Source organism: Fulmarus glacialis, unplaced genomic scaffold (genome assembly GCF_000690835.1).
Source record: "Fulmarus glacialis isolate BGI_N327 unplaced genomic scaffold, ASM69083v1 scaffold21056, whole genome shotgun sequence".
NCBI lineage: Eukaryota > Metazoa > Chordata > Aves > Procellariiformes > Procellariidae > Fulmarus > Fulmarus glacialis.
Window position 1 is genome coordinate 1 of NW_009217841.1, and position 20,870 is coordinate 20,870.

Here is a 20,870-nt window from a genome sequence, read left to right on the forward strand (position 1 = left end):
AGGAGGGTGGGAGGAGGACGCAGGGGGGCCTTGAATGATCTCGTAGTGGGAATATTCCTGGACATCTGATGACAGGTACCGGGGGGGCCAGTAGGTTGTTTCTGCTGGGTAGACTGGAATAAAACAGAGTTGTGTTAGCTGCAATTCAAGGTGGTGTTTTCCCCCCTCTTGCCCTCCTGCTAATTCCTTCTGTAGACCCCGAGCCCGCAGGAGATGTGGCAGACCAGGGAGGAGAGGAGACATGAGGACAGGGGAGTTGTAGTTGCTGCTTTGGGAATTGAGGGGACCCGAGGGCACCCCTGGCTGTGCCTGGGCAGTGTTCCCACCAACACATCCCCTGCTCTAGCACCCAAAAGACACACTTTTTCACGCCATCTGGATGCAAGAAGCTTGCATGATGAGGGGATGGGGGCAGAGCCAGTGATCCACCGGATCTCTCCCTTTCCCTGTAGTTACTCTGGTGAACTCTTTCCTAACAGCATCCTTTGGTGATGAACTGCACAGGGAGAAAGCAGTGGCCTTGCTGCCCGGAGCCATGCAAGGTGTTTCCCTGAGGGGGTGATCCCTCTGCCTAGCAGCGTTGATGCAAATGCCTCCACTAAAACTCACACTGACTTTTGTGTTCTTAATTTTTTTCCCCTTAGCTTCATTATTCTCTTTTATAGGGTCTTTGACCCAGGATGTGTGGGAATCCAGACTGTGCATTAATGGTTTCCCTGCTGATTGTGTAGAAGACTGAGCAGGTTAAAGCTGAAAACTGGGATGTACTGGTGAGCAGGGAGGGAAAAGCCAATAAAGGACCTATAGCAGGGCTTGGCCTGTGCTTTGCTTGGCTTTAACCAACGCAGTTGGTCCGTCAAGTTTGCAAACCTTCGATCCGCTTCACAGGGGGAAGAAGGATGTGTAAGAGCAAGAAAAAGCTGTGGCTACTGACCCATCTCCTCCCTGGCCCAGGTGCATTTGATGAAGGACTCGTTGTCGGAGTTGGAGGGGGGTGCAGCGGGGGGCAGGTTGGGTGCCACGCTGCACACAATGGTGCCTCGGTGTTTTGGGGCGTTGGCCGAGTTGAAGGTGACGAACTCAGGGGTGCTGGTGGGTTTGCGCTGCTCCGGCGTGGCCCGGTCCAGGTTGTTGTGTGCTGCATCGCTGAGGATGTTGAGCTCGATGGGTGGCACGGCTTGGGTGCCCACTCCCACGCTCTTGGAGAACTCACTCTTGGAGAGCAGGTCAGGGTCCTCCCGGGCCACGGGCTTGTGTGCCTTGGCCCGGTGGCGGTAGCGCTTGCGGATGAGCGCGAAGGCCACGACCAGGATGGCCACCCCCAGCACGCCGGCTACAATCTCCGCAATCTCCTCGGGCCCCACCGCCCACTGCGTGGGCACGATGGCGGGGGTGATGATGGGCTGTGTGCAGTAGTCCCCCTGGTAATCCGATGGGCAGATGCAATGGATGGAGCCCTGGTTGCTCACGCAGCGCCCTGCATTTCGGCATGGGTTGTCTTGGCACTCCTCGGCCAGCTTCTCGCACCTGTGGTGGGGACGGGATGGAGACAACCACCATTAACCTGGGGATGCAGCTAAAACTGCATAATCCTATGCAGGGCTCTGACTTACGCTGGCCAAGGATGTTCCACCCTGGTCTGCTCTCCCTCTCTTGCTAGACTCGTTCTACGTGCCTCTCCTGGCAGAGGACCATGATCCTTGAGTATGAAATGACGCTTTTCAGGAGGCCGTGTTTTACAGGATGGTCCTATTTTTCAGTCATATGCAACAAATTAAAACGAGGGGCTTCCTGCCTCAGAGGAGTATTTGGAGTTTCTAGGGCTAACACTGCATAGCGAGATGCTCCTATCCTTTTAAATTAGGGAGCCCAGGGTCACTCTGAGATGTGTTAACCTCTTATGAAGTTTCATATGTCCTTCAGGCTCTGTGGGGTCTCAGGGTGATCTGTGGAACTTGGCAGGTTGCAGAAAACATTTGGGGAACATCTAGTCTGAATGGGCAACCTTGTTGGAGAAGCTTTTTTGGCATTATATGGAGCATCTGCAGAACTGAGACTGAATTTCTGATTCTTTGTTCTGCTCCACCCCACACAACCTAAATGTTCACCAGCAGTACAGGGGAAGTTTCCTTCCAACAGTAATGATCCCCCCATGCTAGGGGGAATATGCAATGCTTTGTTGGCTTTCCTTCCTTTTTTTTCTTGTTACTGAACAAACTTTGAGGTTTGGGCTCTTCTTGTTTCTTAGTCAGTATTTTAGGATGTGTGAGCTGGTGTGTGCAACATGCACCCACAGGCTCCAGCTGGGCGACTGGCGATTTCAGATATTACACTGCCACCTAATGCTCAGCTACTTACTTTTATTCCAAGAGTTGCACGAATAATTTCTGCCTTTGCATTGATTCAAAGGACCAGTGTTCATCCTGGCTAAACGACTAAAGCAGAAGGATCAACTGGACGTGATGCTTTTTGAGCCTGTGCTGGGGACCCCCCATCAGGCTGGGCTGGAGGCAGGGCATGGGGCTTGGAGGGGGTGCGTGGCTGCGGCGGGTAACTTTGCAGCAGAGCAGCCTCTGGGTCTGGGTTAATCCTCTAGCTGCAGATATCTGGCAAGCGCGCACTGACATTTCATATAGGAAATGTATCCAAGCTGTGACACTGATGGTGAGAACTTCAAAGTGATGTGAACCGTAGGGTTCAGGGCCAAAGCCAAACACTCCAACACCTCGTGATAATGGGGAGCTGTAGGCTATCTGACAGGAGAGGGGGAATGACGTCCTGCACCTGCTTTTCAGCATAGCCCACTATCCTGAGCTGAGCTTTGAATTGGATGAATCGTGGCTGTGACCTGGGACAGAAATTCCCCTTGGACGAGCCCTGCAGAGCTGGTCCTGGGCAGAAACAGTCCCTGTAGCACCCAGGGTGGGTGTCCCAGCTACGGAGGGAGGGGGCAGCTCACAACTGTGCTAGCCAGCCTCCCCCCAGCCTCAGGACATCCTCCTGCTGCACTGCCTGCCCACACCCTGCTCCCAGGCAGCCCTGGCCTCAAGGAGGATGCCACCATCACAACCGAGCTCCGCACACACTGCGGGGAGGAGCAGCGTGTGGGGAGAGACTCTCTCCTCGCAAGGAGACGCTTTGAACCTGCACTAAGCATAACATCTGCAGGCATGTAAAGCATCTGTGAGGAGATTTTTTTTTTCTTTTTTTTTTTTCCCCCTGGTCAGAGGAGATAGGCACAGAGGGGCAATGACCACATGATGGCAGAGCTATTTGTGCCCTGGTCTGCTCAGCTCTGCTTTCGGACACTTCCCTGCTGCAATGCTCAGGTACATGCAATTTGCACTTAAACCCAGAGTGTCTGGTGAGCTCCAGAAATGTGCAATGCTCGTTGGCAGAGATCATGTATTCAGCCCACCATGGAAGATCATATGGCCTGAAGCTTGCCCAGACCTTACCTTTCGCCCAGGTACCAGTCAGGGCAGTGGCAGGAGTAGCCAGTGGCAGAGAGGGTGCAGGTTCCCCCGTGCAGGCAGGGCTTGGACTCGCAGGGACTGTCCCCTAGCTCACAGTGCTCACCAGAAAACAGCCCGGGGCAGATGCAGGTGTAACCTGGAGAGGGTGAGACAGTGCCGTGAAGAGACTATATCCACATGGAAGAACTAGCAAGAACAGGGAGGAGCAGCGCCTGGTGCTGATGGCACCCACAGAGGGCTCAATCCGGCTAGCTAAGCATAGGTACTTGCTGCCACAGGAGGTGCTCTTGGGCACCCAAGCCATCCACAGAGGGCTGGTGGGTAGGTTACAGGACCTGGAGCAGTTGCTGGAGGCTGGCCGGCCACTCTGGGGCAATCCAATGGCACTAGAGAGCTATTTAAGCAATAAGTCAAGCCTGTCCTCTCCTGCCACAGACCCTCTCTTGCTAGGGATGTATTCAGGGCACAGTTTTATTGCATGGGGAAGCTGGGGGACAAATTCAGGTTAAAGGAAGGGGAGCCTGGCTGGCTGATTCACAGTTTCTGACTCTGCTAAATGCAATCCTCTGTAACTTATTGTTCTCTGAAGTCTTTGGTCCTGCGAGTTCTCGCGGTATGAAGCGCCTGTCTCAACACGTTGGGTTTCTCTTGCCTACAGGAGATGTCTGGTCGCAGCCAGAGAGAAACCCGGGGACTTGGAGGGGGCTGCTGCTGTTTGTCTTTTTGGCTGCTGCTTAGTGTAGCCCTAAGCATGGGAATGTCCCTGGCCGTGCTGAGCTCTTGCTAGTCACTCGGCTGGTGGTACCGTGCGGGAAGTTCAGAGTTTCCACCTTGCAGCACGCTTGAAAAGTCTTTGCTACTCATCCACAAGCTAAACATCCCTGCTTTAGAGCACAGTCTGAACAAATGCAGACCTGTTTCCACATGCATGTTAGTGGTTGTACAACAAGGACATGCTGGCACTCGTGCAGCAGGTGCTGGACGTTGCCTGTAGGGCTACGTGTGCCCAAACACACGTGTTCCTGGATGCGGGGGTTCACATGTGTTTGTGCCTGTGGTCCTGAGCGCTGTGGTTGATGTGGTGGCTGGTCTGGCTTTGACCCTTTCCGCACAGATGCGTTCTCACGCGGCCACGTGGCTTACCCAGGCTCGCTTGCACAGACGTGTCTTTGCCTGTGCATGTAATCCCATGCCTGAGATCCCCGGGCAGAGTTTTGCATAAGCTCGCGCTGCATGCCCGTGGTCTCCAGGACTGAGCCCACAACGCGCAAAGAAGCCAAGCACCCAGGATAACCTCACAAACTAAATGTCCCTTGAGCAACCCCTTCCCTGCAGTTGTGTCCTGCGTGGTTCTGCCTGGGACCATGTCCCACAGGCTCTTTCCTGGGCAGTTGGGCCATTTGCAGGAGAAGTTGATCACCTTGGAAGGAAAGTATGGGAAGGGCACTGGGTGTTTATTAGATTATTAATGAGGGAGTGATTTTCCTCCTTCCTCCTCCCATTGTATGCTCTCTGCAAAACAAGCAGGTGATGCCTTGACTTAGAGCAGAGACGAGTTTTCACCTCATGGGCTTTGAGCCCCTTCCAGCCCAGCCAGAGGGGTTTTCTGTGTGGAGGGTCTCAAGTAAAGCTGAGGCACGAGTGCCAGCCTGGCTAACTGTTTGGTTTAGATGTACCTTGTGTCAAACAAGTTCACCTGAACCAGGCAGCTGCTGAGTCGACAGGGCTGGGAATCTTGTTCCCAGAGGCTGCGGGCAGGGCAGGAGGAGGTGTGCTCCCTCCTCCGTCCTCGCTTGCTTGCCGGGCAGGGTGTGGGCTTTGGCAGTGACCCCAAAGAGCACAGAGCTGCGGGAGGAGCTCCCCACGCAGCAGCCTGGAAAGCACCTCTGCCCCAAGGAAGGGCCAAAGCACAGACTGTCTCGATGGACAGGGCATTATGGGGTGCACCCCACTGTGCTGGAAGCTGGGACGTGGGTGTAGGGCAGTGACACAAGGGTGGACATCGCTGGGAGTGGTTCCTCCCCCTGAGGCCACTGCAAACTAGCCCTGTCCCTGTGATACAGCTCGCTATGGGGAGACCCTGTGATGGAAGGAACGGGGCAGTGGTGAGACTGTCTTGGGAAAAGCCTGGTACCAAACCTCTGCTGAGCGTGTGCACCCCATGTTAGCCTGAGACTCTTGGATTTGAGCTTATGGTTTTCCCATATCCCTTCCCATAGCCCCGGGGAGTCACTGACTGCAGTGGGAATAGACCAAGATCTTGGCTTGTTTCTGCCCAGATACCATCACTGCGTGATCCCATCTTGCCTGATTCCAGCCTCGCTAATGGCTCCTTAAGCAAAGAGGATGCAGAGGGGTGGGTGGAATTTCTATTTGCATTTGAGTTTTTGGCAATGCTGCATGCTCCTAGGTCATGTACACTCCTTAGAAACACCCTCCTGCCCTCCGGGCCATGGTCTGCCGATGAGAGCCAGGATGATGGCTCATACGATCTCATACCCCACAGCTGCTGCTGCACTGAGTCAGCTACCACTTGAGGTCCCTCAGGACAGGGGACCTCTGATTCTCCTCTGGATTATCACCTCACTTAGGGATGAATGAAGAGGTTGCACCTTTCCCTCCCCTCACTGCTTATTGCTCTGTGTTGGATATTCACATACCTCCTCCATGAGTTTCAGAGCACATCCCATTGTTGAGGCATGGGTTGCTGCTGCAGGCACCAGTGGGGGAGCAACACTGCTTTATTCCCACCTCCTCCACGACTTCCTTTGATTGCCCTTTCCCGGGCAGGAGAACCACTTCTCTGCCGTTGATTGCAACCACGTCGAGGCAGCCCCTGAACCCCCGTGTGACTCTCTGGGACTGGAGCGGCTGCCGGAGGCCCCCAAAAAGCAAGTCTCGTCTGCCTTGGGAGATGCTACAGGTCGCTGGCAGCTGGAGAGAGGCGTTTCCCAGTCCATCGATGAGCAGGCGGACAGATGTGTTCTTCACCTCCAGGAAGACTGAGTGCCACTCACCGTCGCTCACAAAACGTGAGGAGGAGAGATTCCCGGTGTAGTTCCCCCGGCAGCTGTACCCAAGTTGGGGCACTCCATCAACCATCTGCAAAACACATCCCAGAAGTCATGGTTAGCTGTGATACAGGTGGCTGCTGTTCATGGAGGCTTTCAAAACTTCTCCTGCTTCTTGTTCTCCTCTCTCCCTGCCTAAGCTTTGAGGGTCAAGATGGATCCCAACCTTCAGACTCCAAGAATTACCAGCTAGGCAAATGCAGCCCCTTCCACCCATATTAAGCTTTGCATGGATCAATTAAAGCCTGTGTAAGTGGCTGCAGCCTCCTTTATTTGGTGCAAAACACCATTATCTCTCGCACAACTTCACCCGTAGTCCTTCTCTGCAACCTTTGACCAATGTGCAGGGAGGGAAGCTCATCTTTCACGTAACAGGGTGCAGAGCCATGTGTTCGTACTCCTGCAGCTGCTCACGCCTTCTCCCTGCTTTCTGAGCCTAATCAGAGCCCTGGTATTCAGACTATCCATAACTCCATCCACCAGTCACAGGTAGACTCTTGTTCTGGGCCATGTGGCCTTTATTTTGTTCTCGCTGTCTTGTTAATGGTGGGGAAGGTGCTGGAGCAGTTCCCCCTTTGGCATGGGTGAGGGTGCTAAAAGGACCTTGGCGAGGAGGAGTACTGGCAGCTTTCTCTGGAGGAGGCAAGGAAGAGTTGGGAGGCAGAGAAAGGAATTACGGTTGTACCCAGCTCCTAACCAGCATGCTGGAAAGCCAGGCCAAAGCTGCTGATAGGTGTTGCAATCTAATCCTTGATCTCCAGCAGATGGGAGGGAGACAAGATATTGAGCTTCTAAAAGTGAACCGCACCAGTGTCTTCTGCATTAAACTGGGACATCAGAAATTCCTATTTGCGGCCCAAGATTCATCTTTAAAACTCATATGGAGGAGGGAGAAAGGAAAGGTTAGCTGTGTTTTTCCAGGGTGAAGTCAGGGGTAAACCTCTCTTGCACCTTTTTCTCCCTAGTGCTTTGTTGATAAAACCTTTCTCTCATAGAAGTCAAGAGCCTATGGAGAAGGAGAAAAGAGATGGAATGAAACATTCATGGAAAACCTGCAGAGCTTGCTACGTAACATCGGGCAATTCATCCCAGGCAAAAGAGATCTCCGTGGGGGGCATTAGAGACACCGAGGAGTGGTGGTCCTTGGAAAAGGAGCAGTGATTATGGGCTACGCTGAACTCTAGAGGAACCTACGTACGATATGATGGGGCTACTCTGGAGAGGTCAAAAACAGAGCAGGACAACAGTTAACTCCTAGAGAAGTCCATGGTATAAATAAATCCCAGTGGGAGGAGAAAGCAACTGCTGAAGGAAGGAAGAACTAGATGCAGCTGGCACACGCCGTGGAAGGGCCTCAGGGCAACATGCGTGTAAATCTCTTTGCACAATTGGCAAGTGCACCAGAGAACTTTGTCACTTCACTTCATCTGGAGGAACATGATTTCACTTCAGATGGGTCTGTAGATTGGGCTTATCAATTTCTGGGGCTGGGAGACAGCTGAGAACTCGATTCCCTGGAGCAAGAACTGACAGACTGCCAAGTCTTTCCCAGCTTGCCTGGTTTGCCATCCTCTTGCTGCACCCTATTTCCGAACATCAGGAGAGCTTAGAGATTGGAAGAGTGGTGATATGCATGCCCTTGGGAGAACTCATCCTCTTCACCAAATCTACAAACCATCAGTTATGATTCTTTCAAAGCTTTGGCTCATACTTAGAGTACTGCAGTCCACAAAGCTTAAAATCTTGAGGGATTCCTTCATTTTTTTCAGGCCAGATGGTCTAGAAAAGGTTTGTTCCTGAGATATTGTTAATAAAGTGAGTCGGGGAATAAATGATTCACAGGCAACGTTGTGGTGAAGGCTTTATGAATGTTTCCTACTGAAAAGCTTGTGGAGACATCTGGGTCCAGGAGATCATGGGCACACTGAACTCCATCAATAATGAGTCTTTTCTCCCTTGACTCTGTGTCAAGGCCTGGCTCAGTAGAGCTTCCTGTCATCTCACTCTTTCTGAGCACCATCCCGAGTGCTGAACTCCTTCTGCTGAACTACTTCGTGACTCTCCTTCCCAGAGACGGGTCAGAAAGCTGGAGACCTTTCTTGAGAAGTTTTTTCAATCAGCCCTTTACAATGCAGCTTAAAGTCACTCTCAGAGGTGGATACTGGACATATGAATGATGTTCCTCTGCTCTTGCTCTTGAGGAGTGATGGCTGTGGCAGCAGGAGCTTGCAATATGTACTTTGGGCAGGTCTCTGGGCGTTGGCTGCTGTGTAGCTCCCTGTCTGTGTGGGTCTTTTATAATAGCGGAAAGAAAAGTATTTCAAAATAGGAAGATGGGGTTGTGAAACCATGAGAAGGGATGAAGGAATTCAGGGACAGGTAGGTTACAGAGTGTAGATCTCAACGTGATTAGTCTCGGGGACAAATCTCTCTAAGCTGCTAAGTATATCCTATGATCTTGGTCTCTGATTATCCCGTATTTAATTGATAAGGAATATACAAAACCCCTATTCTTTAGTCATCTGCTGCTTTCCTTCTGTTGCCAAAGTGGAAGAGGGAGATGATCTTTGAATGCTGGGTCAATTCAGTGTGCAGCCAGAGGGAGGAGAGCGATCAGACTGAAATGTTCCTGGGTCTGCAGGTGTCTTAAGCAGTGAAACTGCCTGAAGAAAGTGGTTGGAAAGAGGGGGGGGGTTGAGAAATAGCATGTTTTGTCTGTTCTGTCCATTATTGTAAAGGTCCTTTAATTTGTGGTCCATTTGACTAGATGCATGTGCTGTGGTGTAGGTAAAGGCTGGCGATATCATTCCCATTCTCAGAGCTCACCTCTGCCCTCCTCGTCTCTACCCTGTTACCTCAACCCTGTAGCCCAACGTGGCTGCCTCCTCTATGCTGGATTGAGCCATAACATGGTCTGGCAAAATGGTTTGTGTACTCAGTGGGAGTCTGACTCCACTCCTAAGGTCTGGGGGGAAGTTTGCCCTTTGCTACAGTGGAAGCAGACTGGTCTGGGGAAAATTCCACCCGGTAAATTCTTTGCCCTGAGAGGTGTGATACAAGAGAGGGATGGAGAAGCAAGCAGTAAGGAAAAAAGATGATGTAAATCTATGATATGGGTGCACGCTGCCTTCACACCAGAGACTAGCACGTGCATTCACAAATGTAAAAAATAATTCACTAGTTGTGGTTGGAGCAATTACCAAACTGTGCTTGGCTCTCACTTGGTCTTCCTAAGTCTTATATTTTAGCTAGATGAATGACTAAAGGTACATATTATTGCATCTTCTTTCTGTGATTTCCTTCCCCGAAAGAATAAGTGTTTTTGATGCTGGAAAGAAATCCCTGTGCATCGCAATACATACCTCCAAAGTGGCGTGGTCAGTCCCATTAGCGTAGAACACAACAGCGTGCAGTTGGTGGGTCTTCAGGCGAAAGTGCATGTGCCAGGAGCCGATCTGTGAGTGCTGGTACCAAATGTAGCTGTGGCCCCCAAACCTCACAGCCGTTCCTGGAAGGAGATTGAGTGGAAGGTCTCATCTTTGTCACACTTTGAGACTATGGACTGTATCCAACCTTGCCTCTTTTCCCAGCCTGGCACCATAACTGTCCAGGACCAGTCCTGTCCACAGCAACCCATGTATAGCTGCACTGTATCTCCCAGAGATCCCATTTGGAACTCCCAGTATTTCTTCTATGTACTCAACTGTAAAACAATCCTGCAATAGCAGCCCTGCTATTTCTGTCCTATAGCACCTTCGAGGTGCCCTCAGCATGGTTTACAACACCCTTGAATTTCCTCAACCTTAATAAGTCTTTATGTTATTCTATGGTATCCCCCTACCATTCCTGCCCAAGTGATGCTAACCTCTACCCCTGCTCCGTCCATTTATTTCTTGAAGTATTCTAGAGTGAGTATAACAAATACGCTTTATTTGCCTTTCCTCAAATTTTTCAGTTAGTCTGTGTTTTGCTGACTCTAGGATCCACACAGGAGCTTGAAGATCAAAATTCTGATCACTGAGCTTCATTACCTGCTAGGTATGAGTGACTTTTCCCAATGAGATGGATAGAGGTTGCTGCTATTTAATGAAATATTACAGGAGATTAATTAAAAAAAAAAAAAGTGAAACTTTCAAGCTCTAAGAGTTTAGATTTGGCTTTGAAATTGCAGGCAAAGTTGTTGGTCATTGGGACAACCTAATTCTGTGGAAAGTCCAGGTGCTTTACAATGCACTGAAGGAAAACAGAATATGCCCTGGCTTATAGTGTGGGACACTATCAGGAAGGATTGCTTACCATTGCAAGAACAGATTTGGTCCAAGCTGTGCCGTGGGGTGAGGACGCTGAGTCGGGCAGTGCTGTAAGTAGACATCATGCCTGGATCCAGCTGAATGGTTTCCTTGCAGACACGGTGGGCGCAATCTGACCCGTGACATGGCACATGAATTGCCTTCTTCATCCGGAGACCAACAAGTTGGTCCATCTCCCCAGCTGACACAGTGATCTTATTTGCGAGGACCCGAGGCTCATACAAGGAGCCGTGCGGCTCTCCAACAGCCAAGAGCAGGTCCACTCCATCAGAGGTAGCTGCAGGCTGTAAGCTGGCCATGTGGATGTTTTGGCGCCGGGTGACAAGGATGTTTCCCAGAAATCTCTGTAAGTTGCGCCAATGGTCCCCCACAAACTCCTCAGGGGAGAGGTGGCGGAAGTGTAGCACCACCGCCTTGTCCAAGGCCTCCTGTGTGAAGCACCACACGTGGATGTTGACGCTGGTGGTGGCTATGAATGTACCATCGCTGACTGTCACATTCAGAAGATAGTGGCCATGGGGAAGCTTGTCCCCAGCAATGATCTTCCCATCCGCAGCCCCAACAGAGAAGAGCCCCTCCTGGGGCACTTCTGCTACCAAAGTGTACACCAGCGTGTCATGGGGGTCTCGGTCTGTGGCATGGATCTTGCCCAGAACGCCACCTCGGAAGGCTTCCTCGTTGGTGGTGATGAATATTTCCAGGGGAAGGGCTGAGGGGGCATACTGGCTCTGCTCAGTCACTTGGATATTTATAAATGCAGATGAGGACAGGGGAGGGATACCGCTGTCGGAGACCTGTCAAGGAAAAGAGAAGGATCCATTATAGCCACATGCTGACTTACTGTCACCTCACCTGACTGGATGGGCTGATAAGTCTTGCGAAGGAGAATGCCTTGCAGGTAGCAATGGGTGGAAGCTGTCAGGCAGTGGATTGGGAATGAAGAAGGAATGGGAAAAATTGGCAGCAGTGTTGGTCCTTTGCCTGGAGCTGGCCCTAGGGAAACAGCAACATGGAGACTGATTGAGACCTTCTGTCAGCGGTGGGGTCATGCGCATTTCTGTGTGCGCTCATCAGCAGCTGAGGCACACCTGAGTAGCTCTGATTTCCTGAGGATTAATCATCTTTAGTGATGCTGCCAATCTTTGGGGTTCCTGGCGTAACTGAGTGTACAAAGATATAAAGCAGTTACGCACATCAACATAGTTGCTCACCTTCTGGACTATTTAAGCCTGTGTCCCACCTCTGACACTGTCTGTCTAGCATGAGTCAAGGAACCTCAAAATAGAAAAATGCAAATAATCAGATTATAGAATGAGTTTGTCCCTAATCTTAGGCAGTTAGTGGTTGAGGTTTATAATATAATAGTACCTAGCTTTTAGAACAACTACCATTACTGAAGAAGTATGTACTTTACATGTTATTATCCTTTTGTCTGTAATGGACTATCCTTACTGATAACATTGAAAAATAATTAATTCACTCTGCAACAATAGAAATCCTCTTCGAAGAGGAACTTAAACCACTTCTTAAATGACAAGAATAATTGCAGAAAGTTTGTAGGACCAGATCCAGGTCTCACTTTAAACTGGAAGTCACTAGAATGATGCTGGGAAAAGCATCTGCCTAAGGAAACTGCTGACAGAATATTTCTCATGATCATGTTATCTGATTTTACCAATGCAGAAGCTGGCCCCCAGCTTCTTGTGGGCAGACTGTGTGGAGAAATGAGCTCTGGAGCTGGATCCAAGCTGCACTATTTGTGCCTGGATTGGGTTTCTCCAAAGCCAGAGATGTTTCCATCCAGCTGTGCCATCCTAATCTCATTTTGTTACTACTAAATCTGGCTGGGGAATTCAGATATCAGGCAGTAAGGCAGGCTCTACCTGGACTTGTAATAGGTACTGTTCTTTTGTTCTTCTGTTCAGGATGGATGATGTCACCAGTAGACCATTTTGGGTGACATCAAAAGCCTTCCCGTCGTTGCCCTGGGTGATCTGGAATGAATACGGTGGTCCATTTTCTGGGGAGTCTCTGTCGCTCATAATCAGCTCCAGGACGCTTGTACCCACGGGAGCATTCTCCTGAAATGGGGAAAGATGCTAGTGGAGAAAGACAGCAAAGAGAAAAGGCCCAGGGGAACCCACAGTGCCCCTAGAGCTGCTGGATCAGGAACAGGGAAACAAATCCCACACCCCATATGCATCTCTTTGATACACAAAGACTGAGACTCTTGCCAGCAATGGCAGAGACCCAGTGGTGGCAAGAGACTCCTTTTCATGGCATTACATATGTGGCAGCTAAGCGCAGACAGTTGAGCTGATGCCATTATTTTCCCCTTGAGTCATGTCAGCACAAAAGCAGATGAAAGCATGTTTTGTGTATGTCTCTTTCTGAGTACCTATAGGTGTTACGAGTCCAAGTGACAACTGGGCTCCATCCAGTGGACATGACGATGCTTGATCATGTGTTTGGGTCTGCTCTTTATGTTGTGGTGTAGACATGGACAATTACAAAGGAGAAAGGGGCTGCAAGTCAGGCTTGGAAAGTGTGAAAAGCTCTGCACTCTCTGTACTGAACGGACAAGAGGTGCCTGAAGCTATTGGAAGGAGAAAATGGCATCTGTTGGCAGAATATCTGCCCCTGCAGATGCTACCAGCTCTTTGTGGCAATGAGCACAAAGCAACACCATCCATGCTTCATCACTGTCTCACCTCTCTGCTCCAACAGCAGCCCATGCATGAGTACCTTATACCCTGAGACAGACCAGGAGAACAAGCCACCTCTGGCTTACCTGCACCACCACGCTGTAGTTGAGCTGGAAGAACCGAGGAGGGTTGTCATTGACATCAGACACGTGGACACGCACAGCGACGTCACTGAACTGAGCAGGGTGACCGTTGTCTGTGGCTCGAACTGTCAGGGAATAGCCGGGGATCTGGAGGATTTATAGTGCATTATTACTTGGAGAAATAGAGGAATGCTGGCTTTCTCACATTGATGTTTTACTCTGCTGCAGCTTGTTAAAATGCTTGAGGCTGTGCATTGCACCATAACAATAGCTTTGCTCTTGGCTAAGACTCTCCATCTATAAATCTCAAAGCACATTGCTAAAGAAAATTAGCCTCACAATAGTTGAAGAGAAGGAAAACAACTTGCCAAAGATGGATGAGACCAAGCTGGGCAAACATCTGCCAATAGTTTTTTTGAGCTGCTAGTGCTTTATGAATGAGAGATTGTCCAGATGACCTTTCCATCTCCTCCCCATACCTATAATGCTCTAATACAGAGAAGCAGAAACCAACCATGCTGGTTTCCAGTTTGGGCTGACTCTCACCCAGCCAGCTTGAAGCACCAGAGGAGCAGACCATAGCCCACAGTTGTGACCACTGAAGGCTATATTGCCCTCCCTAAAGCCCATCCTTCCTACAGCAGTATCTGCGAGTCTAGAAAATGAATGAATGATTGAAAGACTTGCCTTCTGCTTACAGTATTACGAGTAGATCATTCAGAAAGCAGCGGGTAGCTGAATATACCGTGCTCCCTCAGTCTTTTGGGGCACATCTGTTTTAGACTCCCTGTTCCCATTTTCTTGAACTCACCTCCTCCCTGTCCAGATGCTTGGCGATGCTGATCTGCCCACTTTTGGGCTGAATGGCGAAGTGTCCCAGTGGGTTCCCTCCCACGATTGAATATGTGATCTGATTGTTCATTGCTCCATCCAGGTCATCAGCTGACACCTGTTAGGAGAAAAAAAAGCTAGGACCCCTGGCCCAAAAAGGCCTTGCCATGGAGTAATGGGGGCAGGACCTCCTTGTCATTTGAAGATACCGGTTTGAGCTTGCCTCAAATGAGGAAGAAGGAGGAAGGTGGTTTACATAAGAGTTATTCATTAGTTTTTTCAAGACAAAACTCGTCAAAGCTACAACAATGGCTTTCTCCTTTTCTCTTTCCTGTCTTTACCACCCCTGTGATGGTTACACCGGCTGGGCAGGGAACTTCACATGGGTATACCTTGGGCTCCACTATTCTTGCCCAGGGAAGCCTCTGCCTTCCCCAGGTCACAAGGGTGGGTATTGGCCTTCTGCAGACATTTTAACTCTCTTGGGAGGTCCTCAAAGCTCCTGAGCGCCCCTTAGGTATCTCAAGCTTTCACTTAAAAGTATCTTCTGAGGCGAAGTGTTCTCCCTGTCTATGGAGTGTCAGGAATTCTGGCAATCATCCTTTTTTAAAGTCATGCTTAAATCTTAGATGTTGAATCTCACACACTCACTGAGGTGGCTGTGTCCAAGGAAAAGTAAATTGCAAAAGAAGAGTAAATAATGCATAGCACAAGTAAAAGATTAGGTAAAGACATCTGGCCTGGTTCATAATCATACCGTGAGGATGATTTCTCCAACTGCAGCATCCTCCCGGATATCAGCGAAGTAAGGGTCTTGGATGAATTCTGGTGCATGGTCATTGATGTCGGTTATGTTGATCACCACCATGGTCACATCGCTGAGAGAAGCTGAGCCCTTCCTTGTGCCCTCGATGGATAAGTAATATTCATGACTCGCTTCAAAGTCCAAGCTCCCATTTATATATAAGGCACCTGCATTGGCAGATGGATAGAAAAGTACAGAAGATATTTTGAATGAATGGTACATGAGGTTTCTTGGAATACTGGAGATATACCAAGATGATTGCCAAACTGCTAGCTGAAAAGGTGCTGTTGACCTAGCTTTGGTTAAATCAGGATATTGAAAGTCATGGCATCACATAAAACAAATGTAATTGAACTGATTCTGCCATAACCTGCCTTATTCTGGTAGCAAGTGTTTGAAGAGATGAAATAAACTCTCATTCTGGAAGGTCTCCAGGAATCTTGTTTGGAGGAGACCTGGGACAAAATAGGATCAGAGTCCAACAGTGCTATTGAAAGCTGTGACCAAGGCAGTAGTAGAGCATCACTGAACTGTGCCACAGGCAGGATGAAAAGGTGTGAGATGTAGATGCAGGGTGCACAAGAGAAAGAGGCGTACGGCAAGATGCTGTGATTTGTAAGTAAGTGAGGCTTGGGATGCAACACAGAAAGAAGGAGGAGGCTACTAATCTTAAAAAACGAGCGAGGAACAGGGACTAAACACATAAAGTGAAAGCAAAAAAAAAAAAAAAAAGGGGACAGAGTGTACCTGTGTACTTCAATGATTTCCTGGGTTCAGGACTGAAAAAGTCACAAAATTATTCCCTGGAAATGACACTGTTCTCTATCTTTTAAGACATACAAACTCACAAGGAGATTGGTCTGGAAAAATTAGCAAAAGCCTTGGGGACAGAGAAGCTGAGGAAGGAACTGTGAATGAGGATGTTACAGCCAAGGGCAGAAGGCCATTAATGATCAGCCAAGGGCTTGTTTCACAGAGTTAACATTGGCCTTCCAATAACAGCTCTTGTCAGCTCTCTGCAAACAGAGCAGTGCTTTATTTGGCTAGTAAACCTTGCTCAACACGTGCTCATGGTTAATAGATTGGTATTATCCACATTCATTGAGTGCTACCTAATAAAGCTGCCTGCTACCCTGGGCTAAAGGTTCCTTGTGAGATTAGGATGGAGACACTTTTTAAAAATGAAACCAACTTCTGCATTTTGAAGTGTAAAAATTTCCCCACCTTATTCTCTATGTATTCCTCATGCCCATGGACCCGTGTCAGGTCCCAGACATATGACAGGAATCTTTCCTTCAATTTCAATAAGATTCGGATCACTCTTTAAGTGACTTGGCTGGCAAAATTTAAAGTAGAAGAGAAGACTGTATTCCCCACCCTTGTGCTGGCTAAAGACAGAGGAGAGCAGAAGTGCAAGCCAAATGGAGAAGAACTAGAGAAGATGCATACAATGACAGCCTTTGATGTTGGGTCCACCTGGCCTTGCTTGGGCACGAGACCATCTTACCTGTGTTTGAGTTAAGCTGAAATTTCCCATGGTCGTTGCCATTCACAATTTCATACTTGATCTCTGTGTTTTCTGCATTGTCCCTTGTCAATGCTGACAAGTTGAGGACCTCCGTACCCACAGCCACGTCTTCTTTTACCATTGCCACGTATTCAGGGGCCAGGAAAACAGGCAGATATTCATTCAGATCCACAACGGAGACAGTGACAGTGCCAAGAGCAGAGAGGGGCTGCGGGGTGCCCCGGTCGGTAGCACAGACTGTGAGTTCAAACGCCGAGTGCTGCGAATCCTTCAGAGGCTTTTCCAGACGGATCACCCCTGTGGTTTCTTCAATTGAAAAGTGTCCATTGGCAGAGTCAGAGAGAGAATAGACCACCTCAGCGTTGAGACCTGGAAGGAAAAGGGACAGGCTGCATTTAATTCATGGGTAGGAATGCTGCAGTTTTAATTTTTTTTTTTTTTTAATCCTTTAGGACTATGTGTACCTAAATGACCTTAAATGTCTAGGGAAAATGGAGGTTGTATGAACATCCAGTGTGCCCCTATCCATCTGCAAGTTCAGACATCTAGCTACCCTCACCATCATCCATCAGCATTGCCTGTCTGCATTTACTAGTGCTTCCCATTTTTAATTCCCTTGTTTTTAAACTTCATTTCCCTTCATATCTGCTTGTAAAGCAGATAAATATGATCTTGCTTCTCTGTCATTGTAAATTCAGTCTTTGCTGGAGAGGTTTATTAAAAGCTTCTTTCTTAGGAGCCTTACCTATATTTCTGAGAATCTTCATGTCTTCAGAAGGACCTCTCCGTCCATATCATCTACCCCATTCAGATCTAAAGCTCCTTTTTTCCTTATTACGCTCATTCTTGATCTCCATCTTTGGTAAAATTTCTGTCCAGTTTGGATCCCAGACAAACCGTGTGTCAGCTTGCACTGTGCATCACGGTTACAGTTACTGAGCGTGTCCTCGAAGTCTGTCTTTGCATATTTCTACAGATATTGCACTTCCTACAGGATCACAAAAATGCTGATGCCAGCCTGCTAGTCAAGAACATGTCAACGATGAGATCCAGGCACATCTTCGCTAAGATTCAATCATCTATGCCCATCACTGCAGCCCTTCCCTAGGTTTCAAAGGTTTCTATTCAGGATGAAAGATGAACTCTACTAAAAAGTAAAGCCCATTCTGACTCACCTTCATCAAGGTCCCTGGCAGCAACCACAGCAATGGGTGTCTTTGTTGTGGTGTTGTCAAAAACGGCCACGGCGCAGTGACTGGGGAAGAATCTCGGTACATTATCGTTTGTGTCCTCTACAATCAGCATTATATCTGCTTGGCAGGAACGGCCTCCGCCATCAGTCGCTTTGGCAACAAGATGGTATGTAGGTTTCTGCTCACGGTCGAGAGGTGCAGACGTGGTCAGTTCCCCTGTCGGAAAGAACAGGAGATGGTCATGCATGTAACTGCAGCCCAGGAGAGCTCAGAGAGGTTCAAGCACGCTGCCTGCCTGGATGAACCGTGGGAGACAACAGACTGGATTTGAGCACCGTTTGTAATCCAGCTAATAGCCGTGATGTGTCCACACCACATTGCTCAGGGCTATTGTCAGATCACTGCCAGCCAGTGCCCTGGCAGGGCTTGGCATGGGAAGTCCTGCAAGTTGGGCTGAACTTCATGCGAGGGATGCCGTCATGGGATAAAAGTGCTTATAAATAAAATGTACTTCTAAACACCTTTATAAACCCTGCTGCATTAAGCTTTCTGCAATGTAATGAACGCCAAGTGATCTCTAGAATGATCATCATGTCTTTTTGGAAAGGAGGAAACCTTTGGGCAAATATACTGCCCAAGACCCAATAAGATGTTTTTTAGAGTGTAGAACTTGGGTCTTTGGCTCAAGCCAGCACTGTAATACTTGCTGATCTCTCCTTGAGACCTGGCCGTTTGCAATAGTGTCTGCCCTTCATTTTAACAATGCTAATGCCAACATCTGTAAAGAAAGCCAGCAGGAAGACACGGAGCTCACTCTCCTCTATACTGTATTGCAATGAACCTGCCTGTTTGCCGTCCCCTCCTAGCTTGGGGGAGCTGGAATGAACAGTCTTTTTGTTTGCTCAAGAGGAGATAAATGTTGAGCCACGCCGAGAGCTGGCATTTCTTGGGAGTGGGTGAGGAAGAGGATAAAAGCATCCCGTTGCCCAGCTCTCACCTGTATGTGGGCCCAGCCGGAACTCTTCTGCGCCAGGGCCGTGGAGGCTGTACGTTATCTGGGCGTTGCTGCCGACATCGGGGTCGGTTGCTGATATTTTCAAAATGAAAAGACCCGGCAGAGCGTCTTCAGAGACTCTCCCAGTGTAGAATATCTGGTAAGGACAGAAGGAGCCATTGGTATCTGAGCCATCTCCAAAATACCTTCATCTCAGATGGGGAGGAATGGACTAGCAGAAGCTTCGTAGAGAAGGATAAACCATGTGGTTTATAGGGGAACACAATGCGCCTCACATTGCCGGCTGCCGGGGTGTGGACTGGGACCAGTGAGCTCATTTCACACAAGCCTTTGAATCTCCTTTGGGAAGCAACCACTTCTGTTCTTTCTCACCATGGGTAACATCCATACCGGCGATCAGCTCTCTACAATAACAAACCTCCTGATGGGAATCTCTCAGTTTAGCAGGATATAAAACGCGGTAATTTACATGCCCCTACCCAGGAGGCTTCCTGGCATTGTTTATCTCCAAAAATTATCCTTCATAATGCTTAGGTGCTCACTTACTGCTGGCAAACATGCTCGGAGGCTAGATTTAATGTTCTTGCTTGACATGCAGCTTAATTAAAATTGCTAAGCATAATCAAAGCAACAGGATCGTGTGAGAAGAATTATGACAAGCTAAACTCTCTTAACGTGCTCTTTCTGTTCTTTCTTGCTTGCTATTGTGTTTTCTTCTTCCCAGCTGCTCCCCTTGTGCCCCCAATGTCCCAGAACAGACGTCTTACCTGGCCGCACTCGGGGCTGTTGTCATTGATATCCAGAACAAAAATTTCCACTTCAGTAGTAGCCTGAAATTTCCCATCGGAGGCCATAACCTTGAGGAGATATTTCTCTGTATCTTCTCTGTCGAGAGGTTTCTTGGAAGAAATAGTCCATTCTCCCTCAATTTGGTTAACCGTGAACTGTCCTAGTACGTCTCCTTCTAGAAGTGGGGAGGAGGCAAGGAAAAAAGGCATTTACCCAGTGCTGAAAATCAGAAGTGATAAGGGAAGGGGATATAGATATGTCCACTGCCGGTCCCTTAGGAGAGTTGAAGGACTTGCAGTGGTGATGCAGAGAGGGCGTTTCTGTTTCTGTTATTCGCTGTCTGAATATTACACTGGGGAGATGAATGGGCTGGAAGGAGGAAACGACTCCTGATTGCAAAAATGTCTCGATAATGTTCTGCAGACATGCATATTCATTGCCTCAAAACCACATTGTCTCACCTTCCTAAAGCATGTCAGTCTTTCTTGGTGCATGTTCCTAAAGGGATCTGAGAGTTGCAAATACCCTGCAGCCATTGGTTGGATCTTATAGTTAAAGTACCATGGATAGTTGTATTTCCTTTTAACCTATAGATGTGTTTAATATATAGCTGTGCTTTCTGGGGCTACTTTTCAATTCTGTAAGAACCAAATGATGAGAGACAGGTAAATCCAGACTAGGCAGGCTCTCCGGTCTGCCAGATTCATGCCGCTCATGGGTGGATGCTGCCCCTGGAGAATCCCTCTCTTCTGGCAAGGAGCTGGTGTCCTCTGCGGACCCCACACCGTTGGGCAGAAGGAGGGAGCACATTAGGTAATGGGAGGCAATGAAGAGAGCTGGCTGCAGGGCTTGTTTGTGTTAGACTCTGAAGGGCCTTGCACAGCCGGATAAATTAAATTCACTCTCTCTCTGCTTTCATTCATGTTGCAGTGATGAGGTTGTGAATCCGGAGGCACAATGAGACCTCTTCTAACCCTTCTTCTGACGCTGCGAGACTCCATCACATGCTCAGATTTAGTTTCCATGTGTTTGAAATCAATATGCATGTGAACAATGGGAAGCTA

General features: G+C 48.8%; 1 protein-coding gene across 1 annotated transcript in view; it reads right to left on the minus strand.

Moving 5' to 3' along the window:
• Positions 1-6: 6 nt before the first annotated feature.
• The window catches only part of FAT2 (FAT atypical cadherin 2), a gene marked incomplete at its 3' end in the record, with an annotated part of 62,395 nt that continues 41,531 nt past the window's right edge, over positions 7-20,870 (minus strand). The window contains exons 12-25 of the mRNA XM_009579842.1: positions 19,785-19,981; positions 19,000-19,153; positions 17,985-18,218; positions 16,789-17,178; positions 15,234-15,448; positions 14,457-14,594; positions 13,649-13,792; positions 12,741-12,938; positions 10,844-11,651; positions 9,910-10,055; positions 6,137-6,578; positions 3,459-3,612; positions 935-1,527; positions 7-113 (exon numbers count right to left, since the gene is read on the minus strand). Coding sequence (XP_009578137.1) covers positions 7-113; positions 935-1,527; positions 3,459-3,612; positions 6,137-6,578; positions 9,910-10,055; positions 10,844-11,651; positions 12,741-12,938; positions 13,649-13,792; positions 14,457-14,594; positions 15,234-15,448; positions 16,789-17,178; positions 17,985-18,218; positions 19,000-19,153; positions 19,785-19,981 — 3,920 coding nt within the window. The remainder of the gene's footprint in view (positions 114-934; positions 1,528-3,458; positions 3,613-6,136; positions 6,579-9,909; positions 10,056-10,843; positions 11,652-12,740; positions 12,939-13,648; positions 13,793-14,456; positions 14,595-15,233; positions 15,449-16,788; positions 17,179-17,984; positions 18,219-18,999; positions 19,154-19,784; positions 19,982-20,870) is intronic.